The 20,080-nt window shown below is 36.2% G+C and overlaps 1 protein-coding gene across 3 annotated transcripts in view; it reads left to right on the top strand.

Annotated features, from left to right (window-relative positions):
* The window catches only part of grm7 (glutamate metabotropic receptor 7), a 242,035-nt gene that overhangs the window by 159,923 nt on the left and 62,032 nt on the right, over nt 1-20,080 (top strand). For all 3 annotated transcript variants that reach the window (XM_077226986.1, XM_077226985.1, XM_077226984.1), the window contains exons 6-7: nt 1,113-1,313; nt 7,884-8,023. In XM_077226986.1, the coding sequence (XP_077083101.1) occupies nt 1,113-1,313; nt 7,884-8,023 (341 nt within the window). The remainder of the gene's footprint in view (nt 1-1,112; nt 1,314-7,883; nt 8,024-20,080) is intronic.

The following is a 20,080-nucleotide window of genomic DNA, read 5'->3' as shown; positions in this document are numbered from 1 at the left end:
TCTTTTACATCCACCAACATCTTTATACGTAATTCCATAATTAATTATATATGGTTAAAGTGTAATGCTGAATGTACTGAAAATCATTTATGATAAACTAAAATATATGTATATTTCTATTTCTATTGAAAATGAATGTTATGTATTTAAATATATATTTATAAGCAATGGTGTGGACTTAAGAATTTGTACATGGTTTGTCTCAAAGCATATTAAAAACACCACATAGACATTAAAACAACATCAAAAGCTTGGGTGGACTTGATTGTAGAGTTACATTCAAGCTATTTTAAGGCATGAAGACATTTCAAGGAAAAGAACACTTAAAGATTATTGATAACAGGGGGCTTTAAATATATTAACTTTAAATATAATATTGAATAAAACACAGTACCTTACATGTGCTTTAGTATGCTAGTCAACACATTAAAATAAGTGTACTTCTTTGAAGCACAACAAAACATTATTAAAACAATGAAACGTATTTTAAAGAAACCTTTAATTTGACAAATACAAAGTTCATTTTTTAAAAGTGTATTTTGAAACCTTGTCATTGTACACTTAAGTGGCCTTTTATTTTATAAATGTAGTATCTACAAGTCCAGTTCTTGAGATTTGAAGTTTACTACAAATGCACATTCAGTACAATTAAGCATACTTCTTTTTCACAAGGTTTGTTTCTAGAAAAAGTTGCACGATTGACAACTTGTCATGTTTTTGACTCTACTTTTAGGTAGTTACTTCCAACATTGCCTGTGAGCAATCGCTGGAAATAAATCTCTAAACCACCCTAAGATGAATATAGCAAAAATGTGAAAACCTCAGAGACCAATGTAAGATAAGCACCTTCAGTTGCAGGCATTACTCTTAACCCTGTTAAAGATAGCGGCCAAAATCTGTCAAATGAAAGATTGTTCCTAAAGTGTGTGATAACTTTTGTTGCTTTTGTACTTTAACTCACATTTTTCTTCAAAAGCTTCTAGAGTTGACTCTGTTTTTCCTATTCCTTTGTGTTTATGCACTCCTATGGGAGCTCTTAGGCACACATCTCGCTGCAGATGTTTGAAAGTCTTCACTCTACTTTGACTTTGTGTTTTCTTTCTTCCTTCCAGGACAAGAGCGAATAGGATCAGACTCCAAATACGAGCAGGAAGGGAAGGTGCAGTTTGTGATCGACGCGGTGTACGCCATGGCCCACGCCCTGCACAACATGCAGAAGGACCTTTGTCCCGACCAGTCGGGTGTTTGTCAGGAGATGGATCACGCTGGAGGCAAGAAGCTCCTGAAGTACATCCGGTCGGTCAGCTTCAATGGTGAGTTGACCAAAGCTCACAACATACTGAGTCTATCACATCATATCACATTTACATCTATTGACCCAGTTGCACATTATTTTAGGTGATGAGCCGATATGAAAATTTTGGCCGATACCGATACCGATAACCGATAATTATTTATATTTAAAAAGCCGATAACCGATATACTAGCCGATATATTTAGATAAATCTAAATACAAATTTTTATATAATTTTCAGAGCCTGATTACAAAAACAAAAGTCTCACCATTAAAAGCCACGTCCAAACACTATAAAGTAAGTGTTCTGTAAACTTTAAGTGTTAAGTTCACTTACTTAAAAAAATTGAGGATACCCGTTGCCTTAAAATTAAGTAATTAAATGTAATGCTTAATTGAAAAAAATAAGTTATGTGAACTTGACAATTCCACATAACTTATTTTTTTTTGATTAGGCATGAAGTTTATTTACTTAATAATTTTAAGGAAATGGGTTTCCTCAATTGTTTTTAAGTTAAGTCAACTGATCACTTTTTACAAGCACTTCAACATAAATCAGATAAAAAAGTACAGAAGCTTAGTTTGAACCAGTGTAAGTTTAAAAAAAAAATTACACTCTTATGGCCGACTTTCCTTACCGAATTTTTTTTAAATTCTAATCATATTTCAAGCAATTTAAAACCATCATGGCAAACAGTGCGCTTCTGAAGTGTATCAGCTGAATTTAATAATCCATTATTTATCGGCTTTAATATATCGGCTAAATCTTCTTATCGGACCGACAACAATAAAACACTTTGGTTAAAAGTATGATCAAGGACCTTACTTAATAAATCCATTATTTATCGGCTTTAATATATCGGCTAAATCTTCTTATCGGACCGACAACAATAAAACACTTTGGTTAAAAGTATGATCAAGGACCTTACTTAATAAATCCATTATTTATCGGCTTTAATATATCGGCTAAATCTTCTTATCGGACCGACAACAATAAAACACTTTGGTTAAAAGTATGATCAAGGACCTTACTTAATAAATCCATTATTTATCGGCTTTAATATATCGGCTAAATCTTCTTATCGGACCGATAACAATAACATTAAAAATGAACATATTGGCCGATATCAATATGGTGGCCAATATTTCGTGCATAATTTGGGGGTGGCATTGTTACTGTGTAATTACAAAATACGTACTGAGTGTTATTAATTAACTACATGTACTTACAGAAGTGTTTGGCTTAGGGTTAGTTGCTTGTAATTATTCATAATTTCCTAATTTTCGTATTCATAATTTACTGTTATTTCTATAGTTCTATAGTACAATGTGTTGTGTAACCATGCCACGTTAAAATAAGATGTTACCATTAATTCATTTAAAAAGATTACACAATACTACTGTACTTCTTAACATGTTTTTATTTTGTGAATTAAAAATAATTTTGGTATTTTGGGGCTATAAAGGAAAACATAACATTGGTTTGGCATAATCATTTATGATTATTTCTTTAAAAATATATATTTTTATTAAAATCTAATTTCTTGACTGCTTATTATTTGAAAAACTTTTGCCCACCAAAACAAAGGCATGTGGTGCGACCAAAACAAAGGCATAAAACAGTTGTGAATTTTATATATAAGTATATTATATATAATATAAGTATTATTATAATATTAAGTAATATTATAATATTAAGTATATATATATATATATATATATATATATATATATATATATATATATATATATATATATATATGAGATCTAAGTGAATTATATATACAGTATATATTTTTTCAGTAAACATTTATTTTATTTCAAGTAACTAACTTTTTTTAATGGTTTTAATTTTAGTTTGAGATAACTATACCACCTTTAAATGTGGTATAAGTTTAAACTTGGTTTAATGAAACCAACATGAATTCAAAGACTATAAGAACTTTGCACGTTCTAGATTTATAAAATATTTTCCCCTCTTTTCTGTATTGGGAATTACCATTTTTCTTACGTTACAGACTGTATTTTTTTTTTCAATATCGAGCAGATTTTGTCTGTGGACAGATGTATACAGTACATTTGTCTTTGAAGCAGTCTTTGTTGCTGCTTCTTATGTGGGACTCCAACTTCCTGAATTCTTTATATCTCACATACCCCAAACCTGCCTTTGTGTTGGACCTTTGAAAGAGGAAACTTAAAGAGAAGAAAGGAAATCTCTCATTAATGCATCCTAATGAAGTGAAACTTTTGGAGTCCTGCACAGGGCACAGTCAGATCAAAGTGTAACCGCAACTTTGATGTCTGCGTGATGATGAGAAAATACTATTTCGGGTAAATATGGGATCTAACTTAAGGCCTGCTGATATACTCAAATCAGAATTCTCAAAATACTTACTTTTAATCACTAAAAAAACAAGACTGATGGCAAAAAACGGTAATGAAGAAGTTAGCAAGAATTGTATGCCACCAAACATGAATTATATCAGAATTTGTATTGTTCTTTTTTCTTAAAGTTAGGAAAAAACACTGAAACATGCAATAGTACAACATTTAATTGTGTAAACCTCATTTATTATTTACTATAGTAAAATAATTTTACGAACTGCATGAATTCAATGTTTTCAATAATTTTTATTATTTGTTAAACTTGAAAGTATGAAAAAAATATTTTTTTGTACATTCTTGTAAAATATCTAGTATTAATAGTTTGCTCAAAAATGGCAAACAACATATGAGCTTATCTTGATAACAAGCATTTGATCAAATGTTTACTATCACTGAAAAGTCTTATGATGAATATCCATTTGATTTTATGACCTGAAAAGAACAAAAAAAAACCATCTTGCAATAGTATTGCATCAAAGCTACACGCACGCACACACACGCACACACTGTATTATTAAAATCACATTTCAGATTTTTAATGCATGTTTCAGTTCACATTTTTACAAAAAAAAATTTGTTGATAATATCTATAACAAATTGCTTATTTGCACACACACACACACAAAAAGCAAAATGGCAGTTTGGTACCTTTGCTTCCTATTGTTTTTGATATTGTTTACAGTAGTACAGTAATACTTGTACATTGTTTATAATTTATGACCATTGCCTACACAATAAGAAAACCTTCCCTCTGGCATACATATATAATTCAAATACATATCCAGAATTTATATTCATGCATAACTTCTTTTATTTTGAAATGCAATGTTCAACTGTTGACTTGACAGTAAGAACATGAATCATCATGGAATATTGAATTTACCGATGGATGTTATTGTATTTATCATAAATAATATTACATTAACTTTTATACCACTACACTTTTTGAGCTTTAAACTTCGTATTGTGTTCATGATAATGAATTCCTTAATGCCAATTTTGCTAATTACTTTTATTAAAAGTGTAATTTGTATTTCATACAAATATGTCATTTTTACAGAGAGAGGAATCATAAACTTTTGTAAATATATGAAATTGTACATACATAAGAGCGTTTTGGTTTTACTCTCCATACTTTAAAATTGTACATTGAGACACGCAGGTTATGCTTAAAATATAAATTATGATCTAATTAAAACAATATTCAAACTATTAATATAGCCAGTTTAAGTAGTTTGCCACATATGAAAATACATTAAAGGAGACATAATAAAAGTCCCTTTCAGGCAAGTCATTTCACTCGGCGGCCATCTTTAAAAAAAATGAGTAACGCAAGTTCAGCTTCAATCTCTTTAAATAGGGAAACAACAAATTTTCCAAAGCTGTTCACCAAGCTTATGATTAAATTTCATATTTGAAATCATCAATGAAATCTTACGACAACGTTCACATACATTTTGTTTCTAAACGCTTATGACAAAAAAATAATAATTTTTCAGATTCATTTATTTACAATGTGGGACTTATTCCACCATTTTGTGTGTTGCACTTTCTTCCATTCATAGTATTACAAACACAGTCTTTATATATCTAAAGTCTTTGATATAATTCAGTATTGATGGAAGAGTATGTCATACAGCTACTTGTTGATCTAATAACTGTTTTTATTAATGAAATGATGCAGCCGTATTTATGTCTGCTGGTTATTTAGGCATGTTAACTCTTGTGATGAAAGGATGAAAGATGGGAATTAAATAATAAAGAGAGAGAACATACTGCTTGAAGTTGGGCGAATGACTTCTGGCATTTTTTCAAAGGGTTCCTCCAACGAGAACATAAAAAAAAGATTCAAAGGCTCCTCGCATACTAATTATTAATATACTTATGAAGGTCTCGTCCAAATCTAATATCTACAGTGCAATTACTGTATAATATTGAGTAGCTTAGAAGTTTGGGAGAATGCACTGCTGTGATGTGACGTAACTGGGACATTTTGCTACTGCGTTAAGACATGCGTGAGGTGAAAAATGAAACATAAGTGATAAAACTCGACACCCGGTGCATAAAAGCGTCCATCATTGAAGAAACATTTGAATGTGTTATCGTAGCAAGAGAAGCACGGTGTCTCAGAAAACTCTGAAAGCTGGAAAGCTGCATTCAGCTGGTTTTTCAGGCCCTCGTTCGCTCTTAAGTGTTGCTAGCCTGTCGCTGTCATTTAGCTCCTGTAGTTTTCTGCATCTTCATTCTCCCCAAAGTCTATTAGTAGAATAAGACATTTCTTCCTTCTTCCCATGATGCCCTTTTAACAGCAACTCGAACAAACAAAATGAACCTGAAAGGCAGCGGGCGATGCCGAAGTGACTGGATAATGAAAGAACTCAAGTAAACTAGAGCGTTTTCTTGTCCGCCCGTGTTGCTCAATGTGACGCTACAGTCGATCTCTTTTATGTCTGTCTTCAGGGGGGCAGGAACAACTTGTGTCTACTAAATTAAAGTCATGTGACCAACCAAGTCAAGTGGTGCAATTACAGTAACATGCAGAATAATAAAAAAATAAAACAGTAAATTACATTGCAGAGCATTATCTCTGCAGACAGACAGATAGATAGATAGATAGATAGATAGATAGATAGATAGATAGATAGATAGATAGATAGATAGATAGATAGATAGATAGATAGATAGATAGATAGATAGACAATGACAGATAGATAGATAGATAGATAGATAGATAGATAGATAGATGATAGATAGATAGATAGATAGATAGATAGATAGATAGATAGATAGATAGACAATGACAGATAGATAGATAGATAGATGATAGATAGATAGATAGATAGATAGATAGATAGATAGATAGATAGATAGATAGATAGATAGATAGATAGATAGACAATGACAGATAGATAGATAGATAGATAGATAGATAGATAGACAATGACAGATAGATAGATAGATAGATAGATGATAGATAGATAGATAGATAGATAGATAGATAGATAGATAGATAGATAGATAGACAATGACAGATAGATAGATAGATAGATAGATAGATAGATAGATAGATAGATAGATAGATAGATAGATAGATAGATAGATAGACAATGACAGATAGATAGATAGATAGATAGATAGATAGATAGATAGACAATGACAGATAGATAGATAGATAGATAGATAGATAGATAGATAGATAGATAGATAGATAGACAATGACAGATAGATAGATAGATAGATAGATGATAGATAGATAGATAGATAGATAGATAGATAGATAGATAGATAGATAGATAGATAGATAGATAGACAATGACAGATAGATAGATAGATAGATAGATAGATAGATAGATAGATAGATAGATAGATAGATAGATAGATAGATAGATAGATAGATAGACAATGACAGATAGATAGATAGATAGATAGATAGATAGATAGACAATGACAGATAGATAGATAGATAGATAGATAGATAGATAGATAGATAGATAGATAGATAGATACATCTATCCTTGATGAAATCACTTTTTCTATCCTCTAACATCTATTAAGTCTTTACTTCATCTGTAAACGGAATAAACAGAATTATTCATATTCATTTAACTTTGCAATTAATAATCTTTGTGGATCAACGCAGAAAAATAATCGTTTGAGAGAATTCGGAGGCATCTGTAAATCATTATCTTGTTGTTTTCAATTAGGTTTGTCAATGGGTGAGCGTTTAAAACCAGTAAAAGTGCTGATTTAAAGGCCGCAGTAAAGCAGTGATCTTCCCTTTCAAGGGAACGCTTCTCCAGTCAAAGAGCCACGACTCCCAGTGTAATAAGTGTGATGAGAATGTGTCAATAGCCACAGCGAGAGGAGGACACCATGTTTCATCTGAGGTTGAGAAAGACACTGTTGATTGTGTTTTGTCAGATCTGTGAAGGTGAACGCTAAGCCCTGCAGGTAAAGCTTGAGATGAGTGTCAGCACGTGTCAGTCTCCGCTCCCGGCCCGAGGAGCACGCCATGTTTGTGTTTCGGTCACAAACAAACAAACTTTTTTTTCTCTATGGAGTGCAACTCTTTTTTTTTTGTTGTTGTTGTTGTTGACTGCAAGGCATATCAGTTTTTTTGTCCTTAATGTATGGTTGATGCACAGTAAATTCGTCTGACAATGTTGACTGTATGTTTCTAAATATATATTTTTTTTTTTCGTAGGGAGCGCCGGAACGTCCGTCACGTTCAATCGGAACGGTGATGCACCGGGACGTTACGATCTTTTCCAGTACCAGATTAATATCAACAGCACTCCCGGATATAAAGTTATCGGACAGTGGACAGAAACACTCCAACTTAACGTGAGTATATTTGATCTGCAAAAGAGCTGTCGTGAGATAATGCGTTTCTGATTCATCCATCAAATGTTTATAATCTGATAATTTGGTAAATTCGAGAGAGGATTTTTTTATTTTAGGTGGTTTTAATTGATACTGGTTCCCAACTGAAAACCTGTTTAATGGTTCATACTCAATACTCAAGAACAATCAGTTAAATATTTTCATGTAATGTATTTTTTTTTACTTATTTGTTTGTTTATTTACTTACCATACAGTTTCAGAAAAATGTGTCCATTTATTTATACAATTTTCTCACGTTGTTTTAATTTTTCATTATTCATTCATTTAATTATTTCTTTATTATCATTAATATTATTATTTAAAGCGTGCTTGTTTATTTATTTATAAATACTTGTAATTTTTACTATTCAGTTTCAGAAAATCTGAAACTTTTATATTTTTTTGCATATTTTTGCATTTATCTAGGCTGTTATTTATTTATGTATTTATTTATTTGTTTATTCGTTTTTATTCAATTTTTATATGTTGTATTTGTCTATTTAAGGCTGTTATTTATTTATTTATATATCATGTGTATGACTTTTAAATTTACTTATTTAATTAATTATTTTTACTATACAAACATTTTTAATACTTTTTTGATATTTTGTTGCATATATATATATATATATATATATATATATATATATATTAGGGCTGTAACGATACGCGATATAAAATCGAAATCGCGATACTCAGGTCCACGATCCTGTATCGCGATGTGAGAAGGCAGAATCGCGATCACACCCCTTCCAACTCCCAGAGTTATCCTTCCTGTCCAGAACCAGGGCTCGAATTTCGGCGCGGGTATTGCGCATAATTCTAATCATTCCCGCAGGTCTCCCATTTATAATGTGGGAAATTCCCGCAATCGTAATCCACACAGATAATAAAATAAAATCATTCTTTTAACAACTATCTTCCAGACGCAATTTCACAAACAGCGTGAGTGTTCAGCGGTGCCGCGCGTCTTCTATCTCTTCTCATAATGTTTTGTGCAAGGCAGGCATCAAGCGCTGCGGCGATAATACACACTCGCGTTTTGGAGTCGGGACCATAGACTGTAAGGTCGGGACATGACGGAATATTCACTTGCACAATCGGGCCAGCAGTGCATCGTGACTGAAGTCTTTTTAAGTCTTACCAGTTTAAACATTCAAGCGATTTTAAACTAATCAGTGCTCGCGCGCTCTCTGAGATTATTTTCTATGCGCACATTCATAGAAAATCCGCCTCAAAAACAGCTGGCTAGTAACTATTTTTCGCGGATTATATTGCTTTAACACGCAAAATTGTCAATTTCGGTCTTTGTGAGTAGGCTATACTCTAAATAGGCTATAGTCGGTTTTGTCTTTAATAAACATAAAACGCATGCCAGTATAATGAACACAGGATCCGTGCACTAGCTCTTAAAGTGACGGCAGCCATATGTGTCTGTCATTAATTTTGTTGTCAAAACAACAAAAGATGGCTTTAAGTTAAAGGAATCAGGATTAATAGCCTATGTATTTAATTTATTCAGGACTAAAATACTACCCAGTGTTATTTTCCATTTGATTACTTTATTCAGTATCTGTATATAAATACTAGTGTTAGACCTATTCAAAAACTTTTCTCTTTAATTGTCTTTATTTGTATCTTTATTCTATTGTATTTATTTGTGCTACTTTTTTCAATTTAATTAAACAATTTAAATCAAGCTTCCTTGTGATGTGTAAATTCTTAACAACAATAGGCTATTACCCCATTGTAAAAATGCAATGAGCGCAAACATTTAGGCAAGATAAATGTAATAATTTTGTTTGGAAAAAATGCCCCCCCTTTCTCCCCTCAAACAAAAAAAATCCCCCCCATGAGAATCATCTAAAGGGGGGATCCCCCCCCTCCCCCCTCCTCCCCCCCTCCCCTCCCCTCAGGCCCATGAGAACTACTACATCTTTAAATTACTATTAGTATTATTTGAAGTTAACATTATAAAATAGCCTACGTAGACCTACACCACAAAACTAGTTGAGGATAAATTATTTAAAATTTGGCAATTTCAGCATTATGGACGTGAAATTTGCAGCCAAAACTTGAAATATAAATTCTCAGAAAGTGCATTAAATTAATCCTCAATTGACCGGCAACACGTCCAACATGCAGATGCATATTACGGCACCATCCCGAAATCAATTTAGTTGGAGTACAGAACACAGCCCAAAAGCAGCAGCCTACACTGCCATATAGTATAATAATTTGCATAGTTATTATTGTTCTTTGGTGTTTAGATTATACAGGTTTTTCCTAATGTTATTTAATAAAAATACCGGTATTTTTTTTCTTCTCTCAAAATCTCTTTTTTTCACCACAAGCCCCGCCCCCTCAAGCCCCGCCCCCGTGATAGAATCGCGATACGAATCGAATCGTGGGTCAAAAATCGTGATACGAATCGAATCGTGGGTTTGGTGTATCGTTACAGCCCTAATATATATATATATATATATATATATATATATATATATATATATATCAGAGGCGATTTCTTTTAAGACTGCAAGGGAAGCTCAGCTTCCCCTGTATAATGTCAAAAAAATAATGGTCAAATATGTACTATTGTGTTAATATTTTATTGACTAAAAATGCGTTAGAACAAGTTAATCTCGAAGACGAGTTCGTTCAGAATCAGCAACGTATAGCAGGTCGGCTGACTCGATTTCCTTCTCATACAGTCTCGTAGCATCACAGTGCATTTCCCTATGGCATTTCCCCATTGAAGCTGAGCGTCCATTGACTTCAATGGGGCTGCTTAGAACAGTTTTTTTCAGTGCTTCGAAACTAGACGGTCATTGGATAAATGCTGCGATTATGTCCCGCCCACGGATGCTCAGCGTCTCTGGGGTGAATAGAGAAGTGGGCTGGCCTGGAGTCCGGGCGTCTGCGTGATGATTGGAGGATCTGTCGAAAGACTGCATCTCCTTTTGACTGACAGCTATTTTGTACTATAAGAAGTCGCTGAAGCTATTCGCGCTCAGTCCCATCGCGGATTTCTCAAGTGTAGTCAAAAGACAAACTGCTGCAACCTATTTCTTGATATTTGCGTGCGAAATTGCCAATTTTCATTTATATATTTCACAGTTACACACCACATCCCTTGTTTGAGTTTAAGTGAGTTTAAAACATTATTTTTGATCGTCATTCATTCATTCATTCATTCATAGTAGGCAAGGCTAGCGTGGGTGAAACAGCACACGATGTCAGACAGTGCTAATATTGTCGACCTGATTTTGGCGATGTCATTTGAAAGTCTTCCCTACGAGGAAAAGCTTAAAATTAAACAGAAGGGCAGATCAACATCTAAGATTGATTTAGTGCAAAAAATAGGGAAAAACAACAGGTCCTTTCAGCTCTCCTGCTATGACAAAATTAGCTGGCTGACTGGAAGTGCTGTACTGCTGGCCATGCCTCTTAATGAAACCATCTCACGGATGTGTTGTTTGGTCAAAGGTGGGGTTTGAAGATCTGTCTAACTTTGACAGGGCATATAAAAGACATGAAAAGAGCCATGAACATGTGAGTGCATGTGCAAGATTAAGTTGCATGGGCAGGATCAGGGTTGAGCATGCAATCAATAAAGGTGCTGGCATTCAAGTGGCTAAACATAATGAAACAGTAAAAAAAACAGGGCCTTCCTAAACCGCCTTATTGATGTGACATCCTTGCTTGGCCGTCAGGAGCTGTCATTTAGGGGACATGATGAGAGTAGTGAATCATCCAACAAGGGGAATTACAGGGAGTTCACAGAAACATTAGCTAAATATGACTCTGTCCTGTCCACACAATTTGAGTGCTCAACTGTGTTTTCTGGTATGTCCCATACTATTCAAAATGACTTGATCTCTGCTCTTGCAGCCAGCGTTTCTGATCAGATCAGAGATGAAATTCAGGATGCTCCCTTTTTTGGATGGCAGGTGGATGAAACAACTGATATATCCTGTCGTGCCCAACTCTCTGTCATTTTTAAGGATAAGCTTGTGGCACAGACCTATGATGGAGCTGCTGTCATGGCTTCAGCTCTCAATGGTCTGCAGGCCAAAGTGAAAGTGCAATGTTTGTGCATTGCTATGCACACAGACTGCATCTGGTGCTGTCACAGGGGGCTAAATGCTTGCCTGAGTGTTTTTTTTGCATCACTCTCTGGGTTTGCCACATTTTTTTTCAAAATCCACAAAGAGGACGCCTTTTCTGAAGTCTGCAGGCTGTTCAAGGTTGCCCAGAAACACTCCTACTCGATGGAATTTCACATCACGGATAGTGAGCACTGTGGCAAACAACTATGATGGCCTCCTGCAGACATTTGATAACATCATTGCAGATACGACAATGGATGATGATACACTGGATTATGCCAAAGACTTTGTGAGGAAACTGGAGGATTTTGAGTTTGTGTTCATGTTTTACACATATGAACAAATCTTCTCTGAGACTGTTGTGGTCTTTGACATTGTTCAGCAGAGGGCGATGGATGTTCTCTACTGCAAGAAAATAACTGAGTCTCTTCTTGCATTTGTCAAAGAGAAGAGGTCGGAGGGGGCTTTCCAAGCTGTTTATGCCAAAACAGCAGATCTCACATCAGACCCACGAGATGAGCCCATTTGAAAGCGCCGTCTGACCCTATTGCAGGACCCCCAAGAGCGCTACAGAAATCTGTACATGGCCATCCTTGATAACATCTTGGAGCAGATTCCTCAACGTTTTTCAAATTTGGAAAGTATGCTCTTCTTAGAATTAGTCAATCCAGGGAAATTTGATGACATGAGGCAAGTATTTCCAGAGGAGGCCTTCCAAAGTGTCCTGAAAAGTTATGGCCATCACTTTGATTCAGGGAGACTGAGGTCTGAACTTCAAGTCCTGTAGTCAGATCAGGACTTGCAGGGTAACAGGGGAAAGCTGTGTGATTACTTGGTGTTCCTTAAAAACATGGAGTTGGACAGTGCAATGCCTCAGCTTTACAAACTGTTCTCATTAGTGGCAACAATTGGAGCTACATCTGCAGGTGTAGAAAGGAGCTTCTCCTGTTTAAAGCGGCTCAAGTCCTACACCCGTAACACAATGGGCCAAGGCCGTTTAAGCAGCCTAGCTCTGCTGGCCATTGAGAGGACACTGGTCAAGTCACTGGAAAAGACGCCTAGTTGGTATGACAGGGTCACAGAGCATTTTCTTGAAAAGGAACGTAGGGCAGAATTTACGTTTAAATAAATGGACAATTCTATGATTGTATTCCGAAAATGAGCTTCCCCTCTTTGAGAGACCAGCAGCCGCCACTGATAGATATATATATATATACATATATATATATATATATATATATATATATATATAGGCCGTTTGTCTATTTATTTATTTATTTATCTTATTATTTATTTTCAAGTTTTTTTTTCCTTTTTTGAATCTATCTAGTTTAGTTTTAACTTTGTTTAGTTGTAGCTTTTGTTCATGTACAGTAATTTGAAATATCAATATTTAAGCACCCATCTGGTTTCTTTCCTGTTATTTTCTTTCTGCTGGTTCAGGAAGCTCTTCTACACCCATCGGTTTGGCACAGCCAAGCGGAACACTTAAACATAATATAATTTTGTCCAGATAATTGCTAGGTACATTTCAAAGATTCATTTTAATAGCAAAAGCGTCATAAGACCGTAACCTCTGATTGAACCGTAGATTATACGTTAATGTGTGTGAGAAACCCTTGCTCTGGGGTGTACAGGTTATTATATGTGCATTAATAATATAACCAATCTATTTGTGCCTATGCATCCCGGGATTATTGAGCACGCACATGGCAGCAATAAATAAAGTTCCGTTTAAATGAATTGAAATAAAGTTAATTTCAAACACAGTTTGATTAAGAGCTCTCCGTCTCAGCAGTACTGTAAGGAACACTTTTATGATCACTTTTGTCTTTCAGGTCTAATATTGTCATGATGGAGCAACAGTTTTAAGAGAATCCTGCTAAGTATGAGAGTTAAAGTTAGTTAAACTGCAGACATATTTATATCCAGCTTCCTGAAACCAGTTTAATTCAAATACATTTGTGAATAATTTTCAGGATAACTACATCTGATGTTTGTTGCATTGCGTTGCATGTTGTTTTGTTTTGCTTTTTTTTTTGTCCTCTTGCAGTCATTAAGCAAGTAGATTGTATGCTTTTTTACGACCCATTTCTTAGGATTTCTTACATATTATTATCTCTAATGAGGTAACTGTTATATTAAAACAGTTTATCCATCTCATAACTAAGAGGTCTAGTTGAGGTCAGTGTCACATGATCAACACAAAATGAATATACTGATATTAATGAGGGATTTCTTCAGGTCTCACTAGCTTTGTGTATGTGTTTTATAGTGTGCCATAAAACTAAATGGTATATTTTATTTTATTTTGATTCGCATCTAGGTCCACTCTCGTTGTAATGATCGCCGCTTCACCTTTGTCATCATTTGCTTTTCATATAATGAAATTCCCAAATCTCAATAGTTTCAAAAAAAAAAATGCTATGAAAGGATTTGATGTTGTCATGTGACATTACTGAACTTGCCGTACGCGCCACGGTTGCTTGCTAAATCTCATTCAAAACAACTATATTTAATTCCCTGACATCTGGTGTTAATTCATCCGAAAGCTTTTTTTTTTTTAATTCCATAAAGGCAAATAATAATTGTTTTGTCGCTGGAAGTGTGCGTCTCATAGTATGTACTTAATATTTGGGCTTACTCGCTTGGCCTTAATAACGTTGTAAATGGATTTGTCTTGCATTGTGGGAATCCTTTTTTCTGCGCAGCCTGTGAAAAGCTGTATTATTAGAGGAGAGAAGAACGGAGAAAGTGAGGGTGCGAATGCTGTCTACTTGTGATTCACATCTTCCGGCTTTCGTTGAGTCACAGAAAAGAAGTCTGACTAAGTCGTCTTCAAAGATCGCCTACGGCTCCCGCAGCAAATGTCATTTGCGCCTCAAACCCCCCGTCCTGGGCCCTTCGCACAGGGGAAATCCAGGAAACGCAGAGAGAATCCCGCAAACAGTCCTACAAGGAATCGGTGTCTTTACCTGCCGTCGTCTTATCACTGCTTTCCTTAACAACCTGCTGATTAATTTTTTAATTTTTTTTAAAAATTATAGAATTTATATACAATCGGTGCAAATTTGCCAATATTGTAGTATTTTGAAAATGATGTGGGCTTGCTCCTCCATTGACGCTTGCTGGTTGGTGCGAGATGCATTCTGGGATACATTCATGCCATGATAGTAAATTATATATATTTTTTTTTATATTATTTTATTATTATTATTTTAAACACTACTCAAGTATGTGAAAGCTTTATTTGACTCGTCATTGCGTTACAAAATGTCAGAACACAATTTTGTGGTATTTTTTAATGCAACAAGAAAGCACTGTGTCTCTTTCACAACATTTTATTTTGTGCTTGGAAGGTGAAGAAACATTTCAGATTACCATGTTTTGGCTATTAGCATGTTATATTGTGGGAATGTTTATTTTATGACAAAGTGACCGGAAACTATGGAAGCTTGTTTCCACCACGGAATAAAACATTTTTAAAGATAATTACGACTTTTTATCTCACAATTGCGAGTCTACATCTCGCAATTCTGAGAAATTAATCTTAGAATTGCGAGATCAATCAGAATTGAATCATAGAAAGTCGCAATTGCATGTTATAAAGTCAGAATTGCGAGATATACACTGTGGCGAACAGGACGGTGGTGCGATTGCTGATGAGCAACACCTGTAAAGCACACCGGTCTCGCATCTCTCACGGAGGAGCCGAAGCATAAAGGAGGAGCGACGACGTTGATGATCGAGAGAGGAACAGGCCTGTATTTTAGTTCAGTTTTGTTTTTTGTATTTGTGTTTTATTTTAGCCAGCAGTCGTCCGCGAGGGGCTGCTGGCCGTTATGTTTATTTTGGGTAAGCCAGCAGTCGTCCGCGAGGGGCTGCTGGCGGTATTTTAGTTTGTTTGGTTTTATTTTAATAAAGTATGTTTAAATGTTCGCCGGTTCCCGCCTCCTTCTTCCCTGAACATTTCTACACTGGTGCCGAAACCCGGGAAGAGGAAGGAACGCGCTGTCAGAGAGTCATCGCCGCTGTGGGGAATCCGCTGTGCCATCGAGCATGGTGCGCGAGTCGCCGCCGCTCGCCGTGGGCCGGAGCCTGCTGCCATCCGCCGAACGAGAGGAGGAGCAGGGAGCGGGGGAGGAGCGGCCATGGACGCTCCAGGCAGTGTGCTGGAGTGAGTTGCCGGTGGGACGGTCGAGCTCGCTGCCGGCCGCCTGGGTATTGGAGGGGCGGCTGCCATCCGGGAGGGAGAGGAGGAGTCGCCGCCGCTCGCCGTGGGCCGGAGCCTGCTGCCGTCCACCAGCGAAGGGGAGGAGCAGGGAGCGGGGGACTCCTGCCGTCTGCCCAAGGCACCCGAGGAGCCGTCGCCGTCCACCGGGCGGCGGAGGAGCGTCGAGCCGTCCACCGAGGGCTACCCAGCGTCACCGCCAGGCACCGCGGAGGAGATCGCCCAGCTGGTGGGGGACCAGATGGCAGCGCGTTGTGGGAACCGGACCAATTTTTTTTTCCTCTCTCTGCTCTCTCGATCTGTCGCTCCTCATGCTTCCGTCTCCGCTTTCCTCGGCTGGTCGGTCCATACCCCCCAGGGATCGCCGCCGCCGGGGGGGGGGGAGTAGGCACAGGCTCGTGGGTACCCCCCCGGCCTGTGAGGGGCGATGGGGGTATGTGCGAACAGGACGGCCGAGGGACGTGAGAGAACGGCGCGAGGCCGGTGGTGCGATTGCTAATGAGCAACATCTGTAAAGCACACCGGTCTCGCATCTCTCACGGAGGAGCGGAAGCATAAAGGAGGAGCGACGACATTGATGATCGAGAGGAATAGGCCTGTATTTTAGTTGAGTTTTGTTTTTTGTATTTGTGTTTTATTTTAGCCAGCAGTCGTCCGCGTGGGGCTGCTGGCCGTTATGTTTATTTTGGGTAAGCCAGCAGTCGTCCGCGAGGGGCTGCTGGCGGTATTTTAGTTTGTTTGGTTTTATTTTAATAAAGTATGTTTAAATGTTCGCCGGTTCCCGCCTCTTTCTTCCCTGAACATTGCTACATACACTTTTCTTGCAATTGCGACTATATAATCACATAATTCTGACTTTATATCTCTCAATTGCGTGTTATAAAGTCAGAATTGTGAATACATGCAATTCTGAGAAAAATAGTCTGAATCTCGAGTTTATTTCTCGCAATTGCAACTTTATATCACGCAATTGTGACTTTATAACTCGCGATTGAGATATATAAATTCATAATTCTGTGATTATATAGTCACAATTGCAAGAAAAAGTTATCGCAATTGTGACTTTATAACTCGCGATTGAGATATATAAATTCATAATTCTGTGATTAGTCACAATTGCAAGAAAAAGTTCTCGCAATTGTGACTTTATAACTGGCGATTGCATCTTTATATCACACAATTCTGAGATAAAAAGACAGAATTGTGAGATAAAAAGTCGCAATTACCTTTTTTTATTTTTCATTCTGTGGCGGAAACAAGCTTCCATAGAAAACAGTCTAAATTATCCATCAATGTTTTTAGAATTCGCTAATGGATGGAAATGTTTTGCTAATTACGTTCTTAGCATTTCAGCATGGAATGCCATCATAGCTGTTAGCATCTGCTTCTGTGGCCAGTTTCCTCTATCGTTAAGTGGATAGCAAGAGTTAGAAGAAAATCTTGTTGTTTTTGTGTGTTTTTACGTATTTTCATTTGGTTGAAGTTAACATTATCGCTCCCTTGAGTATTGAGGTTTGCTAGTACCACAATAACTCCACTGAGTCACAAATGAGGATCCTTCTCCAAGGATCGTCTGCAGCTCCCAAAGCAAATGTCATTTACGCCTCATTCCCGCTTCTCCCCACCGCTAATGGAGCCGCAAGGCCAAAGCTGCAGGGATTCTGTGTCTTTCCTCAATGTTGTCTTACAGCGAAAGCGTCCCTGCTTTTGGCGCCGTCTCGGAAAGCGTCAAGTAATGTTTTTTTCCTCACTCTCTGGGAACAGACGGCCATGAAAGGTCATGTTGCAATGAGCTGTACTGGGAACGCTGATACTGAATGCACACCTACTGACTCTTATCGGAATGCTAGCAGGAGACAACAGCGGGTTGTTGGGTTTATCCTTCTTCCTTAGTGGGCTTGCGATTAAAGCTAGAGTTTGAATCCATTCCCAGAAAATGCGCTGGATTATGGTGGAGTTGGTTATTATTGAATTTCATCAGGATGTGCTGTGAAGAGCTTCTAAAAGAGCTTCTAAAAGAGCTTCTAATGTGTTTTATGCTTGCTGCAGATGTATTAATATTTAATGACATTACGCAATCTTGATTTGCCTAGGATTTGCATTTTTGCAAAAAAGCTCTGAATTTTAAAACAGGAAGCTGGGTTGCTTAGTTTTTTTGCGTCAATGAACTTAACTGCAGATTGGCACACACCTTATTCTCATGGTTCTTGGCGTAACATGACAGATGAGTCATATTTTGGCCATATTTTTTCTTTTCTTGGAGACCTTTCTTATACCTCACAGGTGTCGTTTGACAGGTTTCACACTAAACGCTTTTCTTAATAAAAGTATTATTTTCTTAAAAAAATTTAAAAAATAAACTACCTTTCAAAAGTTTTTTAATCAAAAAATAAAAACTTTCGTTGTCCTCAATTTTTAGCTTCATAAAATTCATTCAACAACAACAAAATCAAAACATCAATAAGTATTATCAATGGAGTTGATAAATTATGTGATATTTTGTGATATTAATTGGTTTATCTCACTCTCAAAAATTGTATCCTGTTTGATAAAAATACATAAATCAGTTTGATAATATCAAAGATGCTTAATTGAAAATTTCTGAAAAGATCCCTCACTGAGAAATGCCAAACTTTAGCTTGTTAGCCCCAAACATTCCTAAGTTATAATTAAAGAAGAAGTGCCTGAGTTTGACTAGGAGTAACTTTGGAGTACAAAATATGGAAAGCTTATTCCTTTGCTTTATTCGCGTACAGACGACAACTTTGTCAAAACAATGCCGGTTCACACGGATCTGCGAAAACGACTAAAAACACGGTATTATTCATGTTAGGCTAATAGATAGCGATTTCACTTTGTATATAAGCACTACTAATACACTAATGACGTCACCGTTTTCACAAATTCATGTTTTTGTAGTTTACACGGAGACGATAACGGCCAAAACGCATAAACAGTTTTTTGCCTACTATATTGTAAAGAAGTATGCAATTTCGGAAATATATCAAAATATCATGATTTCCATAAAAAATATTAAGCAGCACAACTGTTTTCAACATTGATAATAATCAGAAATGTTTCTCGAGCAGCAAATCAGCATATTAGTGATTAATGACTTCTGAAGGATCATGTGACTGTGAGTAATGATTCTGAAAATTCAGCTTGGATCACAGGAATAATTTTTTTTTTTTTAAATATTCACATAGAAAACTGTGATTTTAATCAGCAATATTATTTCACAATATTGGATTTTCTTCTGTATTTTTGATTACAAAAATACAGCCTTGGTGATCAGAGAGACTTCTTTCAAAAACAATAAAAATCTTAACGACCTAAAACTTTTGAACGGTATTGATGAATATCTCTTAAAAAAAAGTGCATTTTTACGTTAAAAACAAGTTGAAAATTGCAGGTTTAATTTTGTATTCTATGTACGATGTAGAGACATACAATATATAATGAGGATATTACATTTTTGCTAGCGCTAACCTACCATCTTGCCATAATGTCTGAAACTGCTGAAACATCCCCACAACTCTACATTGAGTTGATTATGTGCCAGAATAGCAGATTGATGTATTCACTGCCTTCTGCTGTCCCAACCTTCCTTACAATAAACTGAATGAGGGCCGGCAATCCAGGATGAAAACATGGGAAACAAAGCCTCGGTTGACTTCA

Source organism: Siphateles boraxobius, unplaced genomic scaffold, assembly GCF_051911475.1.
Source record: "Siphateles boraxobius isolate OS27281-9 unplaced genomic scaffold, OSU_SipBor_1 13, whole genome shotgun sequence".
Classification (NCBI taxonomy): domain Eukaryota; kingdom Metazoa; phylum Chordata; class Actinopteri; order Cypriniformes; family Leuciscidae; genus Siphateles; species Siphateles boraxobius.
This window is presented reverse-complemented; position numbering and strand designations above follow the sequence as displayed.